The sequence below is a fragment of the Ambystoma mexicanum genome, chromosome 2p (assembly GCF_040938575.1).
Source record: "Ambystoma mexicanum isolate Mex_15411 chromosome 2p, UKY_AmexF1_1, whole genome shotgun sequence".
Lineage (NCBI taxonomy): Eukaryota > Metazoa > Chordata > Amphibia > Caudata > Ambystomatidae > Ambystoma > Ambystoma mexicanum.
In genome coordinates this window covers 86,489,843-86,514,929 of record NC_090923.1, presented here as the reverse complement: position 1 = coordinate 86,514,929, position 25,087 = coordinate 86,489,843, and the positions used below count along the sequence as shown (strand labels likewise).

General features: G+C 44.4%; 1 protein-coding gene across 4 annotated transcripts in view; it reads right to left on the bottom strand.

Moving 5' to 3' along the window:
* IMPDH2 (inosine monophosphate dehydrogenase 2) overlaps positions 1–25,087 on the bottom strand; it is a 603,389-nt gene that overhangs the window by 148,618 nt on the left and 429,684 nt on the right. For all 4 annotated transcript variants that reach the window (XM_069643304.1, XM_069643305.1, XM_069643307.1 and 1 more), the window contains one exon: positions 10,635–10,779. In XM_069643304.1, the coding sequence (XP_069499405.1) occupies positions 10,635–10,779 (145 nt within the window). The remainder of the gene's footprint in view (positions 1–10,634; positions 10,780–25,087) is intronic.

The following is a 25,087-nucleotide window of genomic DNA, read 5'->3' as shown; positions in this document are numbered from 1 at the left end:
CGTGGCAACTGACTTGGAGAATGTTCTAACAGACCTTGGCCTCACCTTGTACATTCAAGAACCGACCCACATCAAAGGCAGGACCATTGATTGGCTAGCTGGTTCCAATTGCAATATCCAGGTCCTCAAGAATACCCCATGCTTATGGTCTGACCATCATATCATAACATTCAATATCGAAGCTATCCCACGAGCCCCGACACCGATAGCCCCAGCACTCCCACTCGTAGTAAAAAAAACATAACCAAGGAACAACTCCTCCCTCTGTTACTCCCTGCCCTCAACGAGGCTACCAACGCATGCTCTGACCCCACCGCCTTAGCAGAAACTTATAACCAAACCATGCTCACGGCTATAGACTCCATAGCACCCATCAAACTTAGGAAGGCCAAACCACGAGCACATCTTAACTCCTGGTTCACGCCACAGTTAAGAATCCTCCGCAAAGTTAAACGCTTTGCGGAAAACCGCTGGAAAAGCTACCCGTCTGACGAGCATAAAGATGGCTTCCTTCTTGCCTCCCTTACCTACAAAGACGCCATCATCACTGCTAAAAAAAGAGTCGCTCAACAATCGTATTTTGCAAGCTGACTCAAACTCCAAGGAACTCTTTAGAATTCTAAAAGAGCTCGAAACTCCAGTCTCCCCTCCAGACACATGCACGAAAGATAGTAAATGGTGTGCTAACATTCAAGCAGCCTTACTAAACAAAATCTCCACGCTTCAATCCAAAATTAAAGACAAGCAGGACAGCCTGAAGTCGGACAACCGCTCACTCTCCCCTGCCAGGTCCCCCCCTTTAGACACTACCAACACCAAACATTTCGCCTTCTCACCGCTCACCATTACTGAGGTTGAAAATATCATCAGCAGAATTAAACCATCCAACTGCCAAGGTGACCCCTGCCCAGCTCCCATTATTAAGGACTCTGCCCATGATCTAGCCCCTTCATTACGGCCATCATCAACTCCTCCTTTAAAACAGGTATTGTCCCCGACAACCTCAAGGACGCGTGGGTAATCCCGTTACTCAAAAAACCTTCCCTAGACCCAAGCATACCTACGAACTTCCGACCCATCACTACTGTACCGTTTCTGCTCAAGATTCTGGACCGCGCAGCTTACCTTCAGATCCAAGACTACTTGGAATCTAACAATCTGCTAGGTCTACGACAATCCGGTTTCCGGCCCAGACACAGGACCGAAACTGCTCTAATAGACCTATAAACCCAGATTAAAGTATTGAAGGACAAGGGCAAACTAGCAATGCTATTGCTCCTTGACCTCTCCGCCCCATTTGATTTGGTCAACCACCAGATCCTTTGCAGGCACCTCCACTCTGCTGCAAACTTCTTATCTTCCGCTGCGGCATGGATCAAATCCTTCCTGAGCAACCGATCCATGAGGGTCTTTGCACCATCCGCAGCCGCGGACCCCTCCCCGATTCACTGCGGCGTACCTCAGGGTTCCTGCGTGTCACCTACACTTTACAATATTTTTACGAAACCACTTTTTGATGTGCTTGACTGGCTGGGTTTCTCCTACACTAACTATGCGGATGACACCCAGATACTCATCCCCATCTACCTGGTCATCCAAGCCTGGATGGCCCAACACCAGCTATGTCTAAATGACGATAAGACGGAGCTCCTTATCTTGGGTACCCCACAACGCCTGAGCAAACTTGAGCCATCCTATCAGTCTTTCTCCATAGACGGTAATGTCATCCGAGTCTCGAAAGACACCAAAACGCTAGGCTTTTACCTTGACGCCACCCTATCCTTATCGAGACAAATAAATGCTGTCACGTCTGCTTCTGCTTACACGTGCAAACTTATTGCAGCCTGCAGACCATTTCTCACTACCCCCAACAGTGTCACACTGGCCAGAACCCTCATTATGGCAAAAATAGATTACTGCAGTGCTCTTTATTTAGGTACCAGCCAAGAGAACCTGAATAAACTCCAAACTTCCCAGAATAATGCCATTCGAGCGGCCTTGAACATTCCCCGCAACCACCACATCTCAGAATCAAGAACCAACCTAAAGTGGTTACCTGTCAAGCAGAGAATTTCCTTAAAAACACTTGCCCTTACACACAAATGCCTGGCTAACAAAGCCCCGATCTACCTCTGCAGTCGGCTATCCCGCCATTCTACCTCACGACCACTTAGAACTGCCCAGACTCATTGTCTATCGATCCCCAGGTTTAAGCTGCAAAAAGCGGGGGGCACCAGCTTCCCGGTCTTAGCCTCCAAACTATGGAATACCCTTCCCGCTACTATCAGAGCTGAAGACTCCTTCAACACCTTCAAGACCAAAACCAAATCCTGGCTCTTTGACCAGCTCTAAGACATGCTCCGCGTCTCTGCCTGACATTCCTTGACCTGCTGCCTCTGATTTTACCCTCTGTTAATCCAGTGGCACTGTAACTTAGGTAATATATGTAATTAGAAAGACGGTTAATATGCTGTTACTGTAAATTTGCTAGTGTAATTTTCTGTGTAATTTTGTGTATGTACATTACTGCAACCTTGTACAGAGTGCGCCCTGATGCCTCCGGGCCTGTTGGTTTTGCGCGTTATAAATAAACAAATACAAATACAAAATACAAATACCGGTGTCGGCGATGTCCGTAGCCACCGTAATGGCATGGTCTGAGGCAATCTCACCTTCCTGTAAGATTTCCAGGGCCTCAGCCCTCTTGGCATCCGGAAGGAAGTCCAACAGAGGATCGATCTTGAACCATAACTCCCTGTCGTAGCAGGCTACGAAGGCCAGGGCGTTGGCCGCCTTGATGGTCGTTGCTGCAGATGAGATGACCCGTCGTCCCATCGCATCCAGCTCCCTACCATCGCCGTGCGGAGGGGAGGTTGAAGTCGAGGCAGATGCCCCCCTCCCCGCTTTCTTCTTGGCCGCCGCCGAAACGACCGAGTCCGGGGTAGGTTGCGCCCTAAGGCACAAGGGGGCAGCGTCAGGGACCCGGTACTACTTCTCGTACCGGTCCCTCTTCGCAGGAACCGTGGCAGGGTTCTTGAGGAGGGCGAGCCCCTAATCCCAGATGTCATCAAGAAGCTGTACGGCGAGGACCGTCTTCCTTTTAGCCTTGCGCCGCTGGTAAAGGAACCCCTCCTTTTCCTCGGGGCAGAGCTGGAAGAGCTCGGATGCCCTGGAGATCATTGCATGGAAGGATCCAATCTCGTCGAGCGGGGACGCCCGGGCAGGGGGTGACGGGGGACACGTCCCGTCGACGCCTCCGTCGTCATCCGTACCGTTGTAGTCGTGTCCATGCCTGTATCATCCCCGTGGGTAGTGGACCGGGGGGAAGGCAGAGAAGGCCGCAGAGGCGGGAGAGGAGGCCTAGGATGCATCCTCCTCCTCTTAAGTGGTGGGCTCCCCGAAGGTCCTGGCTCCGGTTCCTCCGTCGGGTCTGGCTCAGGCACCCCCGTCGGGGGAAGGGGCAAACTAGTCCTTATACCCGAGCAGAAGGACTGGATGGCTGACAAAATGGCCGCCGAGGTGTCCTGCGGCACCGGAAACAACGGGAGCGAGGGCTCTTGAGGAGACTCGTCTGCGTCACCGTCGCCCTCGCCGGGATCCCTCCCGATGGGCTGGGCCTCCTCCACGACTTGGATGAGCTGCTCTTCAGAGGTCGTGTCCGTATCCACGATGGCCACCCCCCCCCCTTCCAACGAGGACTTCGTGGGGGTCTTCTCGATGGGCCTGAAAGACGACTCCCTCTGCGGTGGCAAGGAGACTCTGGTACCTGAGGGCGCCTCCTCTGGTGTAGCCTCCACAGGCTGAGCCAGGGCCGCGGCGACATCCTCAATCGAGGTCTTAGCAGGGTGAATTAAGGCCAACGTCACCTTCTGTACGCCTGTGGCTTTCACCTTGGGGGGAGGGTCCGAGCCTCCCTTGGGGGGAGGGTCCGAGCCTCGCTCCCCCTCTGCCGGAATCTTCGAGATCGACCGGGGCCTCTCCAGAAGCTTCACCGGGTTCTCGGACTTCCTCTTACCCGAGCCAGAGCGTTGGCTCGTGGTTGATGGCGCCGGGGAGGGTGCGCCCTGCTTGGCAGCCAAGGAGCTCGACCGTTCGGCGCTCCCGGTGCCCGCGGACTCGCGGTGCTTAGCCTTTTGTTGGGCCCCCGTCGCCGGAGCACCCTCACAGGACTTAGAAGACCGCTCAGACTTCTTTTTCTTCTCGCCTGGCGGGCTCTTACCTTCCAGCCAGTTGGCGAGACGGAGTAGCGAGCCTTCATGGTCCGCTCTGACATGTTCCCACAAAACGCGCAGTCCTTTTCCTTGTGCGTCTTGTCCTCATGGAGACAAGAGGCATAACGAATGCTCGTCCTCCTTGAAAACGTTCTGAAGCTGGCATCCAGGGCAGGTCCTGAATAGCTTCCCGGGCGTCGAGCTCCCTTTCTCCTGCGCCATGTCCGGGGTAGGCCTCGGAACTTCTGGAATCCTCCAAAAGCGTAACTCGACGAAATCTTCACCCTTGAGGGGCGTAGAAACTCCGAAACGGATCCCCGTTGATCGGAAGTAGAAACAGTGGAGCTTGAGGCTCTATTTAACCGAAAAAATTAGAAAATCTCCCGAAAAAGCGCGAAAACGCAGCAAAAGCTTGAGAGCTAAGCACAAGGACTCCCAACACTTGAACGTGCGCTAAAAATCTGAGGATGGCTGCCAGGGGCGGGTCTTAGGGAGAGTCATTGGCTGGGGGCAGTATGACGCAGAGACCAGTGATTGGTTACTACTGAGAAAGACAGATCAGAAACGAAACCGATACTGATTTTTTCTATACCGAGGATTCCCGGCCTGACAACGGGGAATATTCATGAGCATGTGAATCCATGCCAGACCCCATGCTGGAGAACTGGGAGGTGTTTGCACTGTGTAGGCAATAGCACCGTGGATTTTGACGAAACCAGGGCTTTAAGCGGCATTGGCGCCCTCTTCTGAGGCCTCGACGGCCGCGTGGCTTTTGGTGCTAGCGCCCTTACTTTTTGACTGCCCGGACGCATGCAGCTGCTGCAGTTGTGGGGAGGGCTGCCGATCACCCGACATGGCGGGTGCCGAACTATCCGACGTACACGTTGGCGCCTTGGATTGCTTTGTCTGAACCGTCAAGGCAGTTTCGGGGGTTGTGTAGCAGGATGTACATTCCCCATAACAGGGCTTGCGTTGTGCCTAGCAGGGCTGGGGACAGACGTCGTGGAGCGAGAGCACTCCAATGTAAGGTCAATGGCGCCCGAACTGGAGCCTTGGTCGTTGCTTATCTCACACTCGGCGGCTATCCACCGCTTTACTCAACGCTCCTTAATAGTCTTAGGGCGTAGGAGCTTACAGGATTTACAGGACACCTCATTGTGATTGAGGGGAAGACACTTATTGCACCGCTGGTACTGGTCTTTCCATGGGAATTTACCTTACAGGAAGAGCAACATTTAAATGGTGTCCTATCCATAGCGCAGGAATTAAAAAGCGACGACCAAAGGGACAAAGAGGAGAAGGAAATACATATTTGAAAAGAATAGACAACTCCAGGCCCTACTCTCCCTACTGTATAGAGCCCCAGTTGTTCAAGAGTGTTTTTTCGCTGTCGCAGCGGTGGTTCAGGAAACAATCATCGAGAATGGGACCAAAATATAAATATGACTGGAGGTTGGGAAATATAATAACAATATTGCAATTTGGTAAAAGCTCCGCATAAGGCGACCAGCTAGCTGGGCGGAAATAACAATCTAAGTGACTTCAACGCGCGAGGGATTTTGGGTACACGTCACGTTAGGGATAGCGTTACAGGCACGCCCATGTCGACGTCCCCTTTCAATCCTCGAAAGACCAGATGCAATACTACACGGTTACCACTAGATGTCGGACTATCTGCACAGCATGTGATTCTAAGCAGATTAACAAGCATCAGAAATTATATGGCATTTATAACACGCCTATACACAAGCGTTTCAAAGCGCGATGAGGCAAGGGAGGGGGAACAGAGGGAAGACCGACAACGATCTTACTAGGCCCAGTGAAATTGAGGTGGCGCAAGTACAGGGTAGGGGGGAAGGGAAAGCGTGGGTAGGGAGACGGGCCAGTGCAATACATAGGATTAACAGTAAAAAATAAATGGAATAAATAAAAACAGAAGGTAAAAGTGTAGCCAGCTAGTGGCAAGTGCAGGGATAAGTGCAGAAATCAAACAGCTGGTGGGGACTGTAGGGATACAGAAACAGCCCCCAAGTGCAGGGGTTGGCCGGGACGCAGTGCAGGTGAGCAGCTGGCAGGGAAGGTGACCAGTGCAGTTTCAGTCAGGAGTTCAGCACGGAAGAGAAGGAGAGAAAGCAGAAGCAAAGAAGAAGGTGTTGGAGTGCTTCAGGAACCACAGATGGTTCTCCTCAAGTTTCAGGGAGGCTGTTCCAGAGGGAGGCCCCCGCCGAAGAAAGATCTACCACCAACTCAGTGCTCGGAGAAGCGACTGACCCCGAGGGAGTTGGAGGCGGATGAGCGAAGAGCTGGAGAAGGAAGATGTTTAGGAAGAGAGCTGAAGGTATTGTGGCCCCAGGAGGCTTGTGGACAACGCAGATGGTTTTGAACTTAATCCTCACAGCCACTGGGAGCCAGTGCAGAGATTTCAGTCCTGGAGAGTTAACATCCCTGGGCTCTCGCAGTCCTGTTCTGGATGAGTTGCAGAGGGCGGAGAGTAGAAGCAGGCAGATTTAGAAAGAGGCTGTTGCAGTAGTCCAGCCTAGAGAGAACCAGAGCTCTGGAGACCATGAGCTTCTGGGGGAAGGAGAGGAAAGGAATACCTCTGAGGAGGTGCTGCTGGTAGTATGACTTCTTCCAGACGTCAGAGATGTGATGAGAGAATGAGAGAGGAGTTGAAGATGAGCCCAAGGTTTTTAGCCTCATAGGTGTGAGAAGAAAGAGGGCCAAGAGAAGCCTGCCACAGAGCGACATGAAAGGAGGGAGCAGGTGTGCCGATGAGTAGAATCTCAGTCTTACTGGCATTAAGCCTGAGATCATTGGCGGCACACCACTCCAGGATAGCGTACATACAGTCAGATTAGAGAACAAGAGGTGGCGGAAGGGAGCCTGAAAATGAGCCGAGCGTTGTCTGCATAGCACTGAAAGGTGGGGGAGAGCGCGGCAATGTGGTGGGCAAGAAGTGCAAGGTATTGGTTGAACAGCCAGGGAGAGAGAGCGAGAGATTAGACCCCTGGGGAACACCACAAGTAGCGATAGGAGGAGAGGAAGGACCCAAGATGGACCTGGGAGTGTCGATCGGAGAGGAAAAAGGTCAGCCAAGCCAGGGCCTGATCGGTGATACCCAGATGCCCATCAAGAGCAGTGAGGGTCAGGCATGTCACTTTAATCATGGTCAGGCAGGGCTGATTGAGCATCCACACCTGCAGCCTGTCAATGAGCTGCAGGTGTATGAAAGGGAGATCAGGAGAGCAGCAGGAGACCCCTTATGAGGAAACAGCCATGGTGCGACTGGAAAGAGCCAGGAAGCTGGCAATCATCCCAGAGGACTTGGGATCTGAAACGAGTGGGTTGTGCATTTTCCCCAGGTCTGGGAACCTCCATTTCCAGTGCGAGCTGCAGGAACTGCTGAGAAGAAGCCCAGTGAAGAGAGGATGCCCCCTGTCCAGGAAGCAGCCTTGGAGTAGGCGTGTAGAAAGACACAGCGGGCGAGCGGGGTTCGCGCAAGTGGGGTTCAACACTTCAGAAGTCAAGAGAAAGTTGATGGAATCGCCGGGAAGACGTAGAAAAGGCCGGTGAGCGACGGGCGGGAGTTTAATCACTGCGGTGCTCCTGTGGGACCGCAAGTGAGTAATGGCCCGTGCATATAAACCAATACATGCAGATTGAATACCGAACTAAACGGATACTTAATATTGAAGCAAATAAGTGCATATTAAATAATTAACTGAATGAGATCTTACAATTAAGCAATTTAAGTGCACATTGAACAGTGAGCTGAAAGTAAACAATATAAAAATGTTGCACAATGTTTTAACTTAAATCTTGGAGTTAAGTAGATCAAAGGCTAAAGGGAGCCACAGACTGAACTATGAGTGACTGTAGTGCGGCAAATTGTGTGCGACACGTGGTGGCATAGTCACAAGGCTAACAGGGAAAAGTCAACAGAGTGCAAGACTACACAAAGCCAAGAAGCCAACAAAAGTAACTAAATGAAGGTGACAGTGCACAGAAGCAAGTGTCCAGGAACCCAACTGCACCTAGACCAGTGAGCCCTGACTGGTGAAAAATAAGGTCACTGAAACAGCCCAATGAAACCACTCGAAATGAACTGGCAAAGGATGCCAGAAGGTATAAGTGGCGAAGTTGAAGTCTTGGGGAAGGCAACCTTGAAACTTAAGGGACCACATGTTGTCTTGAAAACAGAGTCTCAAGACCCCTTTTCGTTTTGAACTGTGCTACTTAAAAGGAGTGATTATTAACATCTTAAACTGGAGAAAGGTAGTCGTGAGACTTTTTCATGGAACTTTTTTTGTGCTTGGGGAAGGACGGAGCTGAAGGAAAGCTGTGACCTGGAGGGACTTTTGACTGAAATCCCTACACATTGTTTAGCTGACGTTGTGAAGGCAAGGGAGGTTTTGGACACAGACTCCAGTTGAAGTCTGACTCCGACATTCCTTCGTTTTGTTCAGGTAGGGAAATCCCACCTTAGTATAGGGCAAGTAATTCATTCAACCATCAACCATCCTGACATTTAAGTAAATAAACATCTTTTGTTTGAACTTTAACTGTGTTGTCTGTGTCTTGCTTTGTGATGCCTTCAAAGCAGTTATAACATTTAATTGAATAGCCACTTCTGGAGCAGTTTCCTGAAAACCCAGGGCTTCTCTTCCATGCTAAGGTGCTTGAGTAGGAGGTTCCAGGGTTCGGTGGCCAGTAAAGATAGAGGGCACCCCCTGCCTTTTACTAGCACTAGAGGGTTCCATGTAATTTCAGCCCACACCCGTTTTTACGACTGGTATTCGCATGCGGGAGTAAAAAAAAAGAAAAAGAAATTAAAGAAAGAAAACTCATTGAAATTTGTTTTGTATTACTTGGGAGGTGAACTCCTCCCAGCCCCCCACAAGACCCCCATTCATTTTACCATTTCTTTTTTATTCCCCAACCCTTTATTGGGTTTTCTGCTGGGCCTACAACCCTTTCCAAATGTAGTTCTTTCAACCTGCTGGAGTGGTCAAGGCCTGCCGTCCATCAGGAGGAATTCCAATACATCTTTTTATCAAGTGTGTCAATCTGCTTATTGTCTTCATCCAAGGGCCAGAAAGTCCATATAGCACTACACAGAAGGTTTGACTATGAGGCTCAAGGTGCCAAGATTTCAACGTCTTGATGCAGAGAAGAGACAAGCTTCTTCTAGTTTTAACCGCAACCATCACATAGCTCTAGATAGGGAGGCTCACCTTCTCCACCTTTGATGGCAAAATGTGAGCCATAGCTCCACAAGCCAGTTTAAGCCCCATCAACACCATGATTTAAGAAAAATGTAAACATTTATCCTTCCCTGAGCATAAAGTTTGAACAGCGGAGAATCTTGTTTCCATTTTAGATCAGTATCATCCTCCTTGGGCTCAGACTGCCATCAAGGGGGTTCAGGTCAACAAAACAGAGGCAGGCAAAGATGGGCCAAGTAACCTACAAGAGCAATGGATGAGTAGGCAGTACTATGGACATGGAGGCCATAATCCGTGGCAAGCACTTACAATCAGAATAATCATGGATCAAAGATGAACCAGCATCCACTCCAATCATTTAACATCCCAGAAAATTAGTTGAGGACCAATCTGAAAAGAGCCAGGATTATCTTTTCAAAAATGATCTGGACTAAGCATGATCACCTTCTGTGTAATTTGACTGAGGGTCTGGAACTTCAAGATGATATTGCAGCACAACATTACCAAAGTGTCCCAGCAGACCAATTATTTTCAAACACTGGTTTAGTTCATGGTTATACTTTCAAGCTCACGACAGGAATGCCCCAACGTGAATGGAGGAAGTCTGCTACCATGCAGAGGCGACAATCTCATGGGTGCAAACCTTTGCAGAATCTGGTACTAGGTTAAACATATATTTATGTTTAATGGTCTGCTAAGGAATCACAAGCTGGATTTACACAATGGGATTTCCTAGGAATGGTCCAAAATTCAAGTTCATGAAACAAAATGTGAGAAAACAGTCACAATATCTGGCAAAAATTATGAATTTCGAACAGTGGTATCGATTAAAATTGGTTAGCAGGAAAAACCAATAAGGGGTTTATAATTGAGCTTTCTGACATGCAGGAATGAAGTGCACATGCACAACTCCTAGCACATCAAAATCATACAGAAACACCCACACCTTCTATTCAGCCCAATGTTTCAGGAGCCGATTGAGAAGGACACCTTGGAGTATAAAAGTGTCTTTATTTTCTAATAGATCAAGCATGATAGATTTCTGATTGGTCACTATATTTCTTAATTCAAATGCAAATGTGTTACACCTTTTCTACACCTTGCAGAAAGCACTCACTGTTAATAGCTATCCTACAAAGGTTTTCAGTAAGCATTAGAAAAAAAAAATGCTAAATGCACCTTAAATAAGATTTCTTACCTAAAGTATCTGTTCTGGCTACCCAGATTTTTGTCCATGGCATCCAAAGACCCCATTCCACGATATTTCTTTAGCCGGATACCATCAGAAAAGAAATATTCCCCCGGAGCCTCAGATGTCGCAGCAAGCAGAGACCCCATCATAACTAGAAACAAGAAAAGGCAGTCATTCCTGGAAGAAATGCATATTTACTGAAGATACAAAAGCACTTGTAGACCTTAACAAACCCCATCGGACATTTTACAAGCAGGTCAGGGAACCAAAACTGTCCATAAGCTTTGTGAATGCATTGTTATTTAGAAGGAAGCGATGACAGAACCAATGAGCTAGTTGACGGTTTGAAAAAAATCAACTTAAAAGAAAAAAAAAGAAAAGAAAAGAAAAGAAAAAAAATCAACATTTATTTTTGTAGAACATCCTTACAACTGTGGGGCTCCAAATCGTCACTCCTCCATAACATCCACATCTTGAAACCGATTCTCCAGAAATATCAAAAACGCTGGATTACCCTTTTGTTCCACTCTAAATGGCACAGTATCTGTAGTGTAGGTGGGGGCGAGGGGAGACGCTTTTACAGACCCTACTGTATTACTACTGTCTTGCATGCCTCGGAAGTTGAATAATGTAAAAATACAATTTAGTCCATAAAACAATTTAACATAAACTGGCATGTTTGCCTACTTCAAATTAGTTCCAAAGCTCATATTCCTGAATACTCAAACCCTAAAACTTTGTGGTGAAATTGTCCAGCACAGTTTGCCAGCAAAGTACCCCACTAGCACATGATTTCAGATGAGCATATTTAGGAGTTCACATGCATCACAGTGTAGGCACATTGCCAGTGTCAATCTACATCCTACGGATAACAACTCTCAGGAAAAAAGAAAGTATGATTTTAGCATCCTTTATATTAATTGTATTTTTATTGTTTTACTTAAGTAGCTTGTTCATCCCCCATTGCTGTAGTGTAGCTAGCCTCCTGCTCTGATCCACTCCAATAGCAAGGGCAGTCAGCAGAACTTTCCTGAGAAACCAGAAACATCAGGGCATTTTGAAGTATAATCTAATTTCAGCTTCCAATACAAGCAACAGCAGCTCCCTTTCAAATTGGAGGTGACGTATTGGTATTTTTAGTCCAATCACTAAAGCCAGGCCTCCCCCACTCTTCACAACAGTACATATGGAAGTGCATATCAGAAAAAAGCCTGACAAAAGCAATTCTGTCCTTAAGTCTCATAAAGCCCTATACTTACAAGTCTATCTTGGTAAATAAGAACCACTCTTGTAACGTCCAATTTTAAATATTTGGGCATGGGCTCAAAAGGAATTGGGAGGCATATGAACTAAACAAGACACATACACTGTAGGATTGCTGTGGGTCAAAATGAAAGTGTACCCGCTGTGGGTCACAATGAAAGTGTACCCAAGGAGGGGAATAGCCCAGGCTAGTCTAATAAAAAGCTGGCCATGGCAGAATGAGGTGAGCACTTTAATGGGTCATACAAACAAATTCCAAGAGAGGAAAACCGGCAAAAATCTAATGAGACTAAAATACCAAATAAACTAGCATTACACCCAAAAGGCTGACATTTTCGGTGAGATCTCAATCATAACTTTCTTTGGAAAAAGAAGTTTGGTAAACTCTCATGATACAACAAAGGAGTTATGCAAAACAAGTGCAATGTTCTTGTGTCGGCCAATAGGATGAGCGTTTAAACAAGCGTGTACAGAATGTGAAGACATTTACAAGAGCCTCTATACAAAGGAATGAAAGGTCACGCGAGAAGGCATGAGGTCCTAGACATGTTGGACCTGCTGGAGGCTGTTGTAACATTAATGGCCAAATTCGACAGGTCCAAAGTGGAGAAGGATATAGTGAGGTCTAGACGCCTTCTGTGTTTTATAAACACCATAGTAGTCACATTCTGAAGATACTGGGAAGTATTTTCTGGGAAAAAGCACAACATAGGGAAATGGCAAAAACACTCAGACAAGCAAACATCACAATAAAATACTCCCACAAAGAGAGCAGTTCCAAAACAGATTGTGCTAGTTACAGACCAAGCTCGCTTTTCAATCTAGATGCCAAACTTTCCACAAAGGTGACTCCTTATAGGCTACAGGAGTATTTAAGTGGAATTAAAGGTAGACTGAGTGAACTTTGTACAGAACAGAGAGGGAGTCCACACCACCCACAGACCCCACGATATACAGCAATTGTGCAAGGATAGTGTGAGGCATGAATGAAACGTGGACACAGGACTCGTGTTTTTGTTTATGGACTTTTGTTAAATAAAGGGGTTTGAAAATGCCTCACACTCCCCATTCTGGGAGGTATTTCCCAACCTCAACTAAAACTAAGGTTCTGTCCTGTGTCAAGATGTCAAAAGCATAAACGTCCTGTGTCCGAAATCCCATCCTAGCCCTCACATTCTAAAACGAACTCTAAGGTTTTAAGGGTATTGTCTTTTGCTTAGTGCGCAAATCGGTATAACTCCAACAAAAGTCTCAAATGATTTAGATTCACTCTACCAGGGAACGATTCCCTTCCCCAGGTTTTGCTCCTCCAAAATAAAAAGTTCAAAAATAATCAAGTTCTTTGTAGGGCAATAGGATAGTTCCCTCATCTTGGTGTCACAACCCACTCCCGGGGAAACAACTCCCTTCCCCAGCTTTCTTTCCGCCATCAATGTAATTCACAACCCTAAGGACATGCATTTTCATTGGGATGCAGTGCACTACGCACACTTCAGTTTCCCTCTCCTGCTAGGGCTTTCAATTCAAGCTCATGGGTGCTAGTTCCAATCTCATAGACGCCTGATATATTCTCGTCAGAACTTCTCACATGCAGTTCCTTTACACAGAGTGTGCCCAGTTCTCTTAATTTATTCATTCACTTTGATACACAAATACCGGTTATACTCTCCTGCGAGATCTTAATATACAATGTCTCTCTGATCTTCCCTTCTTGGTCTTCCGAAAGTTCATACTCTGGGCCCCAGACCGCAGTCCCACTGTCTAATGCTTCTGTGCCCCAACACTTTCCCTCGGCCCACTGGTTCTTTTTCTGCAGTCTCTGCGTTCGTGACTCAAAATCTGGTCCTCCTCTGGCTCTTGCGGCTCTCAGACACTGCAGGCACCAGCAGCACTTCCACCGGTCACCGCACACAGTTTCTCTGCTCGCCTGTCAACGTGACAGCTTGGGTTCTCTGACAACACCTCAGCCTGTCGGACCGACCGCTCACAGATCACAGCGTCCTCCAAATGCAACAGGATGAATAAAATAACCCCTATACTGCTCTTCCCGGCATGGCTTTCAACCATGCCCGGCCAATCGGATTCTTCCAGCTACTAGACTGCTGGTTTGGCTCTCATTGGGAGTAATCATTGCTCCATGCCTCGTCCATGTCTCAGTTTTTGTCACATTGTTCATTATCTGATATTGAAGAGTACTGCCAGTAGACTTGGCAAGTTGTCAAAGGGGATTATGGCAGTATGCCATCAAGGCATGAGGAATATCCTAAAAAAGGAAAGGGGGATACCATGTCTCACCTAATGTCATATCATCCTCCTGCCACTCTCTGAAATACCCACCCCCAGGGTCTGGAACAGATAGCATCTGCCATCCCCTGGCCACATGAGGAGAGGCTACCTCAGGGAAAGGAGTGATGACATCAGATTCATCACAATCGGCCCAAGCCAAATGTAGCGATATTAATTAACGGGGCGTCAAGGATTTTGATCGCATGATCTGCAAGTTCTCGTTCACAGCACCTTTTTTTATAATTTTCAAATCAGGATGATGGAGGCGCTGTACATGCCCCAGGAGACAGGTCTCTAAATCAATTACCATCACTCCAGCTTTTTCAGTGAGAGCTGTTGAACACATCAGCGCTGCCTCCTCTTTGCTTTTTCATCTACCATTGGGGCCCTTGGTGAAGCCATAATGACTAACGGGAACATATATACTTTTTTTTAAAATTTGTGTATGGTTTAACAAACTTTACAAAAACACATTTTCATAAAAAGGAGAACGAAAAAGAAAAACAAAAATTAAAAATGTACCAACAACTCAATTATTTACATTTGAAAACATTTTGAAGTAAAGTCAATTTAGATTAAGATCAGCTTAGCTCAATTTCATTTACAGCAGTTTGTATTTGTATTTACCTAACATTAATAAATGTTATGTCACACACTTTGGTTAGAAACTTATCAATCGCCAATTTTAGTGGTATAGACTTTCCATGTAACATTTCAATCTATAGGGCATCCAGGTCAACGTTCTCAGGATTAAACACACATTTTCCAAAGGTCTCAATACATTGAGGGTGAATCACCTCACAATCTATTAAAAGATGTCTCAAAATCTCCATTTCTAAAGGGTTTTTACAAAAACGACAGGGAATACATTTATTTCCAAGACCTTCTCTGATTCCACGGATTTCACCTAACATTAAAATGGAAAGCACAGATTCTTAATACGCAGACCCGGATCAGGGAATTTTGTAAGATTACAGATTTCCTAAAAGTTTCCTATGTAGGACTAAATGAGGATATAACTTTGATCCCGTACACTATCTGTTTTTATCCAGTCCGTATTTAAGTACTTTTTTTTGCCTTATTAGGATTTAGCATCAAAGTAGAAAACGAAGAACCTATGTTTATCAATATTTCCCCCATCTTCAAACCTCTATCCGCCATTAACTGTTCCGATTGGAGCCCAACAAATTTCTGTATAATTTGAGCCTTCTCTATTGTACCTCGCATACTATTGATTGGAGTCCCAATTTGTGTCTCAAGGCAACTAGTGGGATTTCGGAAGAAATAGATAATCTTGTGGATTCTAAGTTGCTCAGAAAAAGTTGGTAATAATTCTAGACCATATACAACTTTTGGAATTATTTTTTGCTTATAGTATCTTATAAAAGGGGTTAAAGAGTACCTGCAGTACTTATTTGCTACCTTTTTCAGTTGCCGTATAGAATTTAGTTCTTTGCAGCACGCTATTCTTATACAGACAGATTTTTTTGTATCAAAAATAGAAAAACCCAAATAACGCATAGACCTAGTACGCGTTACAATTTCTTTTTTAATATTCCATTTACATTTTTTGACTTTTTCTGATGTGTCAAACACATTACCGATTTTTTCTCATTTATTGTAAATCCATTTTCTTTTGTGTATTTTTCACAAGCAGAGAGTTTCCGTTGGGAGACCTATAGGTGTACCATCTATTAGTAGAAAGTCATCTGCATATGAGCACCAATTTATCATTATTCCCTATATTTTAGGTAAAATTAGGGATACTTCGTCCAAAACCCTGCCTGAATCGGATACGTAGAGATTAAACAGTGCTGGCCCAAATAGACAACCCTGACGTAATCAATTAGCATTGATCCTTCATGCAGATGAATTAAAATTGTCAGTGTCCTTGAGGGTAGTCCCAGATATTGAAGTTTAGCCCATAACAGTATTCTGTCAACCTTTTCAAAGGCAAGGGAAAGGTCAATCGCAGCTATGCATGCTGGAATGGCTGCTCTTTTACATGCCTTTTCCAATAGAAGGCTGAAGATCAAACCTCCAATTTGCGGACCCATCCCTTCACAAAATCGAAATTGTTTTTTTGGAAAGGATTTTATTTGAATCTGCCCAAGCTACAATGTTTTTAAGAATTAATCCTGCAAAGATTTTAGATTCTTGGTCCATAATTGCTATGGGCCTGTAGTTTAATGGAGCTAGTCTATAGATGGGCACTATGTAGGAGATATTCCATGAGGAAAGTATGTGTCTTCTCAGCCTTATATCTGAACAAAGCAAGTAGAGAGCTTTTGCCCAGGTTTCAGGATTAGCCTTAAGATTTACATTGGACAAACCATTTGGTCCACAAGCCCTAGATGGATTCGAGATTTGTATCTGTGTTTCTATCTCTGAGATAGTAAATTCACATTCCCACAGATAATCTCTAATTTCTAAACATTCTTTCGGTAATGTGTATTTCTCTGCCTATAGGGAATGGAAATGGGAAGTCCAAGTCACCTCTGAAATACTATTTTATAGAAAATGTCCCTGTTGAGACTCTAATTTATTAATTAATAACCAAAAAAGTGTCTTCTCGAGTTGTCTCTCAAGGTTTAAATCATAGCTTCACTATCAGCTTGTAACATTGCCCCCTTATGTGATCTTAGCCAATTTTTTCCATGCCTGTTTTTGTTTGACATTTTCCAATGTATGTTCTTGATTTCCTCCGCTTCTTAGAATTGATCTAATCTTTCTTTTTAGTTGATTTTTCCCTTGTCTTACTAGAGGATCAAAAACATGTTGTCTTTGGGGTTTGCTTACTTTATAGTGTGAGATATTAAAAAGAATTAGATAGCATTGAGTCAAGGTACTCTGGAAATGTGGCAACAGAGAATATTAATTTTCTTTTTACCCATGAGTTCTCTTGGTGGTCTTTAGTGAATAATGCTTAAAATGTTTCCACGTTTCCCTCATGCAATCTAATTCGGTTTCCTTGGGAATTTACAGTTGGTACATTTCCCATAATGCCCATTAACTATTTACATTGATGTCCCTCCATCTCCACTTGAAGGAATTTATGATCGCTCACGTTGGAGTCCACCACCTCAAAATGTTTACAGTGGTCAAACAGATTTGTTGACAAACATATGATCTATACAGGAACTTTTTAGGCCTGATGTTGGTGTATCCATGTTGGTGTTCACAGACAGGGAATTTATGTGATGCAGCCCCCCATTTTTCAAAAAATGTGCTTCCAGATATATCCCTGGATTTCTTTCCTTTTGCTACCTAATGGGATTCCTTCTATTTTTTGGTTTAATGTTTTACTTCAAAGTGAAATTGCCCCATAGTTTTTTGCTTGACCACTGCCATGATTAATCTCGGCATTCATATCTCCCACTACAAAGACTTCTAACCCTCTAAATTTCAACATCATTGTTAAGAGGCATTCATTTATCTTTTGTATGAGTTCTAGCAGTTCTCCAAGAGGATTCCAATAGATGTTTATTACCAATACCCTTAATGGATCATGTTCTAATTTAAAATCCAGGATCACTGCCAAAGCTCAATTTGCAATATCCACGGGTTCTACTATTTTTATTCCTGGTTCATTTTTAACTGCAATGAATAGACCTTGTGATGGTCTTCCCATATTTCCTATATTTGTGTACCGATTTATAGTTTCATATCAGTCAATTTGAAAATTTGATGTCATCCAGGATTCTTGGATACATATCATTTTAAATTCTTTAGGTTTTTCACACAAACCTTCTGAGGTTTGTAGGTTTCTATGGCCTCTGGAGTTCCATGACAAAAATGTACTTATGCTGTGGCCAATTTTAGTGTTCGGGTTTTTGTTGCAGTGACAATTTGGGAGATAGATTCCCTTAGCGACAATGCTAACTATCTCCACTCCTTATCCTCTCCTTGGACATCAGATCTCTTGTTGTTCAACTCCATCTCATTGTTCCTGAGGAATCAATTTATTAGTATTCTTTTCTCCTCCCTACCCATCCCTGATCCTCTACCAAAAACAAGGCTATCATATACCATCCTGTTAAACTGTTCATATTCCCAGAGAATTGCGTCAAACACACCTTTAGTGTTTAGCACAACCCTCATGTGATCCAGTCTATCAAGATGTATGAAATCTATTCGTTTTATATCTGCCGTAGATATTAATCTCAGGCCGGGGATTTCCTTTAGTAGGGATAGTCCCCGCCCTCTATGGAGTGACTGAGGTCCCCCGTGATCGCAGAGGTTATAAAGGAGGATACTTGCACATTTCCTAAATCACCATTGTAAACAAGGTTTGGTAGGGTAGATTTATCTTTTGATGATCGTAAACCTGTCTGTTGATACAGCTCTTGATTTGTCCATTTTTGGTGCAAGCCGGACAAAACAACTCCAAATTCAGCTACCAAGCTATCCTTGCCAGTTTCGTTTTTCTCAGGGTGCCCTTTTCGGAGTGGGTCAATTCCTATGTTAAGTGAAGTACCGAATGGTTTTAAACTAGAAATTAACTTCTTTCAAGAAGTTTTAATGAGATTTGTAATCAGTTCATGATTCACAATGTTACTTTCTGCTTCTAGTGTTATACTATTAGGTGGTAAATTTCCCATTTCTAAATTCTGTACTTTATTAGTCACTACTTTATTCTGTACAGAGGAGACCATTTCTCCTCCTTCCCATTCCCTTTCCACAACTTTAGTTATAATTTGGGGCTGACTTTGTACGTCTACTCCATACTGATTATCCACTTTTTTATTTGTTGAATTATTTCGAATTCATTTCCTACCCTACATTCTTGCTCCCACAATTTTGGAAATCCTGGGAGAAGGTCCATCAACGTGATTTTATAAGATTTGTGATGTTAATCCGATTCCCCTTAGTGATTTTCATATCTGGTGTACCAGGTAGTTGAATCCAACTGTATCAGGTCCGAGATAGCAACCTCATTTACATAACTATTTGCTTTTTGTTTTTTTACTTTGCTCTTTTTTTGTTTTTGTTTAAATTTTTCTTTGCCTTAAGATCTAGGCGCTTTTGGCGCCTTGATAAATATACTTCATTTGGATTTTTATCGATTTGTTTTAAGTCCTCAGTATATTCATTTTTAGTTTTATTTCCCCTCTTCCTCATTTTGCTTTTGCAACAAGTTCGTAAGAGCTGAGGGACTGTCTGGGGAGTCATTTGTATCGATAACTTCCTCACTCATAATCCCTTTATGGTCCCTGGACTCCACCCAAGATGTAACTATAGATGCTAATTCAGTAATTCCCATCTCTAAATTGGATACTTTTTCTGAGACTCCCAACAGATACGCCAGTATTTTTGCATATCGAGTGGCATTCGAGAGGGAATCTTTTTTGTCTTTGTTGCCAATATCTCTGAATAATATGGTACAGGTTGCAAATCCAGGTCCTGATCAGATGTAATTGGATTAGATTATTCACGCGGGCATTTAAGTGCTAAATTTAGGTTTGGTCTAAGCTCAGATGCATTACAACATTGACATGTCTTGTCTCCTACCTTCAGACGGCCTCTCCCTACCAATCAGGAAGCCTTCCAATGTATTTGTTTTATTTAGATTATTCAACGCCAAACGTTTTAGATCTCTAATCTCCATGTGAGTTAGTTCATGAACTTTGTCCAGCAAATTTAGTATTCTTGTTATTACTTTACTTTTTGCTTGTTACGCGCCGAAAGCCCGCAGGCATCAGGGCGCGGTGAAGCGCACTTATGGTCACTTGCAATTTATATCTCTCAATAATTCGCTTGAAACTGGACTACGCTGGGGTGAACGAAAAAAAAACAAGGCTACGCTAAGTTTATTGGAAAAGTCTAGTTTTCAGAGCTTTTCTGAAAGTAGCGTAATTTTCTTGTTGTCTTAAGTGCATGGGGAGCTCATTCCAATATTTGGATGCCTTGACGGGGAAGGATTTGCCCCTTCCTGATGCCCGTTTGGCTTCTGGGATGATTAGGAGGCCAGTATCAGCAGGTCTTAGGCCTCTACGGGGGGCATACCAGGAGAAGTGCTTTTTAAAGTAGGCTGGCGCCTTTCCAAAACGGCATCGATGGACAATCGTTAGCGCTTTAAACTTAACCCTGTCCTCGATTCTGAGCCAGTGCAAGTCCCTCCTACTGTCTGATATATGGTCCTTTTGTTTCTTCCTTTTAATGATGCGAACAGCATCATTTTGCATGACCTGGCATTTAGCTAGCTCCCTTTTTGAAGCTCCCAATAACAGCGCATTTCCGTAGTCCAGGCGTGATAGCAGAATAGCTCTGGCAACGGAGGTTGCGTTGGTCTCATTAATGTATGGTCTGACAGCTCTTAGGAGACGCAGGTAGTACAGAATGTTTTTATATAAGTAACTAACCTGTGCACCTGATCCCAGTGAGGCTTCGACCATCATTCCTAGGGTTTTTACCTTAGGTTCCACTGTTATGACTGCATCTTTAATACGGAAATTCTTATATTGAGGGTCTAACTTGGACCTGGCTTGATTCGATCCGTATATCATTAATTCCGTTTTGGTGTTGTTTAGGCACATCCAATGCTTCTTCATCCAGATGTCGATAGTATTATAAACTTTCTCGATCTTCGCACTGTCCACAGCATGGTCTCCTGTTAACCCAAATATTAGCTGGGTATCATCAGCGTAATTGGTGAAAATCACGCCAATTTTTTCTAACAGCGAGCAGAGGCTTCTTATATAAAGGTTAAACAGGAGAGGGGACAAACTGGCACCTTGGGGAACTCCAAACAGTATCGGGTTGCTTCGGAAAAGTTTTCGCCCCAGTGTATTCGTGCCATCTGGACTGGACAGTTCTTCTCCAAATCCTCTTTTTCCGATGTATATAATGCATTTGTACCAGCTACTAATAGTGAGGCTTCCATCTTGGCTACGGAGTTTGGTTCTCCCAGCAGGGAGCTGGACATGGTGGCGTGGTTGGAGAGTAACTGATGGGTTTCCTCCCCTTTTGATTCAAAATGTGATTGTACCTCTTGGAACAAGGAGGCTGAGGGAGAAGTTTGGCCCCTTTGGCAACATCCCTAAAAGGAAATGTATCTTGCAACCAGGAGTGATATACATTCACATTATCCATTCCATTTCTGGGTGCATTCACTGGTGTCGAGGGGCTTAAAGATAGTCTTGTTCTTCTGCCCAGCTCCAGTTTTACAGCAGGAGCCATCATAGATATGTCATCTATATGCATAATGTCGGATGGTATGCTGCAATCGGTTGGGGGGAAGCATTACTTAGGAAACCATTTTGAAGTGGCAACTCCCTATCTGAAGTATTCTCTGGACTTATTAGATTTGAATCATTTTCTACCTTTTTATGGGATTTCAATTTCAATTAAATCTGAGCCCGCATACAGTCAAACTCCACCTCCTCCACTATCGCAGCTTTGTGTGTATCCATACCTAGCAACCCCATAACTATGGGTGACAGGGGTGGAAAATACTGAATGCTGCCCAAATTCATCATTATTATTGATATTTCTTCATTTCGGTTATCTTTAGATGACAACCTGTGAATCGTTTCCCAAAGTGGCTAAAGACTTTGTTATTGGTACGCACAATTTTCCCCTTCTTAATAGAGTGGCCATATGGGGGCTTTTGTCAGGGCTCAAAAGGTACAAGGCCCGCATTCACCCCTCGCAGCGCGTGTACTGTAGGATAGTTTGTTAGATTATTATCTCAGAACTCAAAGCACAAGGCCCACTGATACCCCCACTTAAGTTTTTTTGTGAGATTCTACCACTCAACAACAGGGCTATGAAGCAGAAGCGGTCTGCCTGGCTGTTTCCAAATTCCAACAATAATCGCCAAATGCTATTAGTCATTACTTTGTAAGATCAAAAATTTTCCGTTGGTCCAACTAACACGCATTTACGTCCGTGTTCACAGAGAAAAGAAAAGAGAAAAAAATAAAACCCTCACTGGACATGTAACTAAATTCCCAAGCGCAGATATTTTCAGTTATAGGCAATCAGTACTTTTTGTACATCATTAGTCTCTTTAGGACAAATAGAAGCACATATTAATTTCGTATTCCTAGTTCAGTGGAAAAACAACGTATTAAAGTTATTAGAGAAAGTTAGCATATCTTAAAGTCAGATGACGATTGGGACTGCTATTTTCGGATGATTATGTCTTCCAGAGTTCTCTATAAAAGTTTGCGGTTTAGTACCATTGTATGCAACAGAGGGAACAAAAGCAATGAAATTACCAGGCAGGGATATGTTAGCGGAGTGCTTACCCTCCAAATATTTCGGAGCTCAAACAGAATCTTTTATGCTTCGCTGACCCGCGAGCCCCTGAACACCGAACACACTGCAGCACACCGCTGCGCTCCGCTTCCAGTGGAGTTTTTGTAGCTGGTGCGGTCTCTGCCTCCACTTGCAGGGACAGAGAGAGGACTTCCAGGGAGTTTGCAGCAAAAACGAAAATGTTCCACAGCAAAACGGCAGGAATGGCAGCAACAAATGCGGCACTATATGCAGATGACCTCGGTCTTAGTGAGTGACCTGGAAATATCTACGACCGTGTACCCAAGTGCACGAATAAAACTATCAGGCTAGTAGGTCTTGAAAAGTTGGCGGTCATTCAGTTTTCTACCGGCAGTCTTAGACCACTCCTTAGAAATCAGCAGATGGCGTGGGAACCAAACAGTTCAAATATCGGCGTGAATTCTTTCCATGAAACCTGAGTGACAGAAATTGTAGATGCAAATCCAGGGGAGTACTGGAAAAATGTACATTCTGGCCGATGGTTAGGAGAAGCTTACTCTCTTTGGGGTATGTTAATTTCAAAATGATGGCTCTCCTCCACCATTATAGGAAGAAAACGGAGGCTAGAGCTATGGTGCAGCGAGTGCAGAGCAATAGCAGTTGATGTGCTGGTGAACGCTGGTCAAGACATGCTAAGGGGTGCTCCATGAAACATGAGCGGAGCGCTCTGGACCCTTTTCAGCACTGTAAGTAGTGTGGACAGAACAGAGTGAGGAGCGGTTTAGCCTGAGCTCCTTGGTGAGCCTGGTGGCACTTGTACCTGCCTCATGGTATGGAGTTTGCATGGCCAGTCCTGCAGTGTTTTGGAAAGTGAAGGAAGGTGTGCCAAAGACCATGGACCTGTGTACTACAAACCCACTGCTGAACTGATAGGGGATACATTACTCACCGTAATCTTATTTCTGATGCTTGTATCTGCTTATATTCACATGCTATGCATAGGCTGACTTATAGTGGCAGCTGCAGAGTATTACATTTTTTGTTTTCGAAACTCGAAAAAAAACACGTCAACAGGCCGTGCCAGTAATACTATCCCTAGTGTGACGTCTACTGTACACATGGTGCTTCACACATCAAGATCCCTCAGATGGTTTTGTTTCTGACATGAGGTAGCATGAAGTGTAGCGCAAGTACAGATGTAATCAAGCCGATGAGGCCAGGGAAACATCTATGCGCATTCTAAAACCACAGGGAAGGAAGCGTGGGCGCATGTGAATCTAAGCAGATACAAGCATCATAAATCTGATTACAGTGAGTAATGTATCCCTTCTGAGGCTTGTGGAATCTGCTTAGATCACATACTATGCATATATTAGCAAGCAGTGTCTGGAGAAGGTGGTGGGTTGTGAAGGTACAGCAGCAAATAGAGTTTGTAGCACTGCTTATCCTAACTGTGAATCTGCTTTAGAATGTGTGTCAATGCAGAAGTGCTGAGTAAAGGTATGAATAGAACTCCATGTAGCGGCTTTGCAAATGGCGTCCAGCAGGACTTTTGCAATAAAGGCCAAGGTAGCTCCTGTACCCGTGGTAGAGTGAGCTCTTGGGGTGAAAGGCAGTTTTATTTGACAGAGTAGCAGAGCTGTATGCATTTCACTATCCATTTGGAGATGGCGTTTTTTTGAAACGTGATCACCTTCCCTGGAGAGAAACAGTTGGTCTGTTTTTTTCAAGGTTTTGTCTTGTTTACATAGTAAAGGACCACCCTCCTTAGATCTAGTGTATTGAGTTTTTCTCAGCTGCGCTTTAAGGGCTTTGAAAGAAAACTAGAAGTTTGATGGACTGGTTGACATGGAACTTAGATATGAACTTAGGTGAAAACCTAGGGTGTGTAGGTGGTATCCAGTCATTGTATCGAATACAAAGCATTGAATGCCAAAAGCATTTTAAAAAAAGCATTGCATTTTTTTCAAAGGTAAAGGTTTTATTTTAATTATAATGGGTTTTAAGGGGTATAAAAAACTGGTTGGAGGACCTCCCCCACCATAAAAAAAATGAAAAAGAAATGCATTTGATGCAGCTTTTTTTTTTTTTTTTTAGATAAGGCATTCGATGCTCTGGCATTCAATGCAATCACTATAAACAGTGTACGTAGTACCAACTTGTCTTTGTGGATAACAAAGAAAGGGTCTTGCACTGACAATGCTTGTAGTTCACAGACTTCTTATGGAGGCGATACCCACCAGAAAATCAGTGTTATATGGAAGGTGTTTAAAGCTGAATGTATGCATAGGCTCAAAGGGGGGGTCCCATGAGTTTGGCAAGTCGCACGTTAGGTTCCCGACCTGGAGGCAGGTTTGAAATGGGAGGGTAGAGACACTTTACTCCTTCCATGAATGCCTCAATGACCAGGCCTTCTCACTAGGACACGCTGCTTTGAGAAGTGCTGTAGCGGATAAAGCCGCCTGGTGAACCTTGTTGGAGTTTAATACTAGACCGGAGTCTAGTAAGTGGGGCATGTAGTGGTTGATGTGTGATGAAGTACATTCTATTTGGTTTATACTCTTGACTGGTACCATATTACAGATCTTTTCCTTTTGTTAAAATAACTTTTTAGTTTGCGTACCTCTGAGGATGTCCATTCACCTTTGAGGTAGTTTTAAAATGGCCAAATTCTATGACTTCAGGAG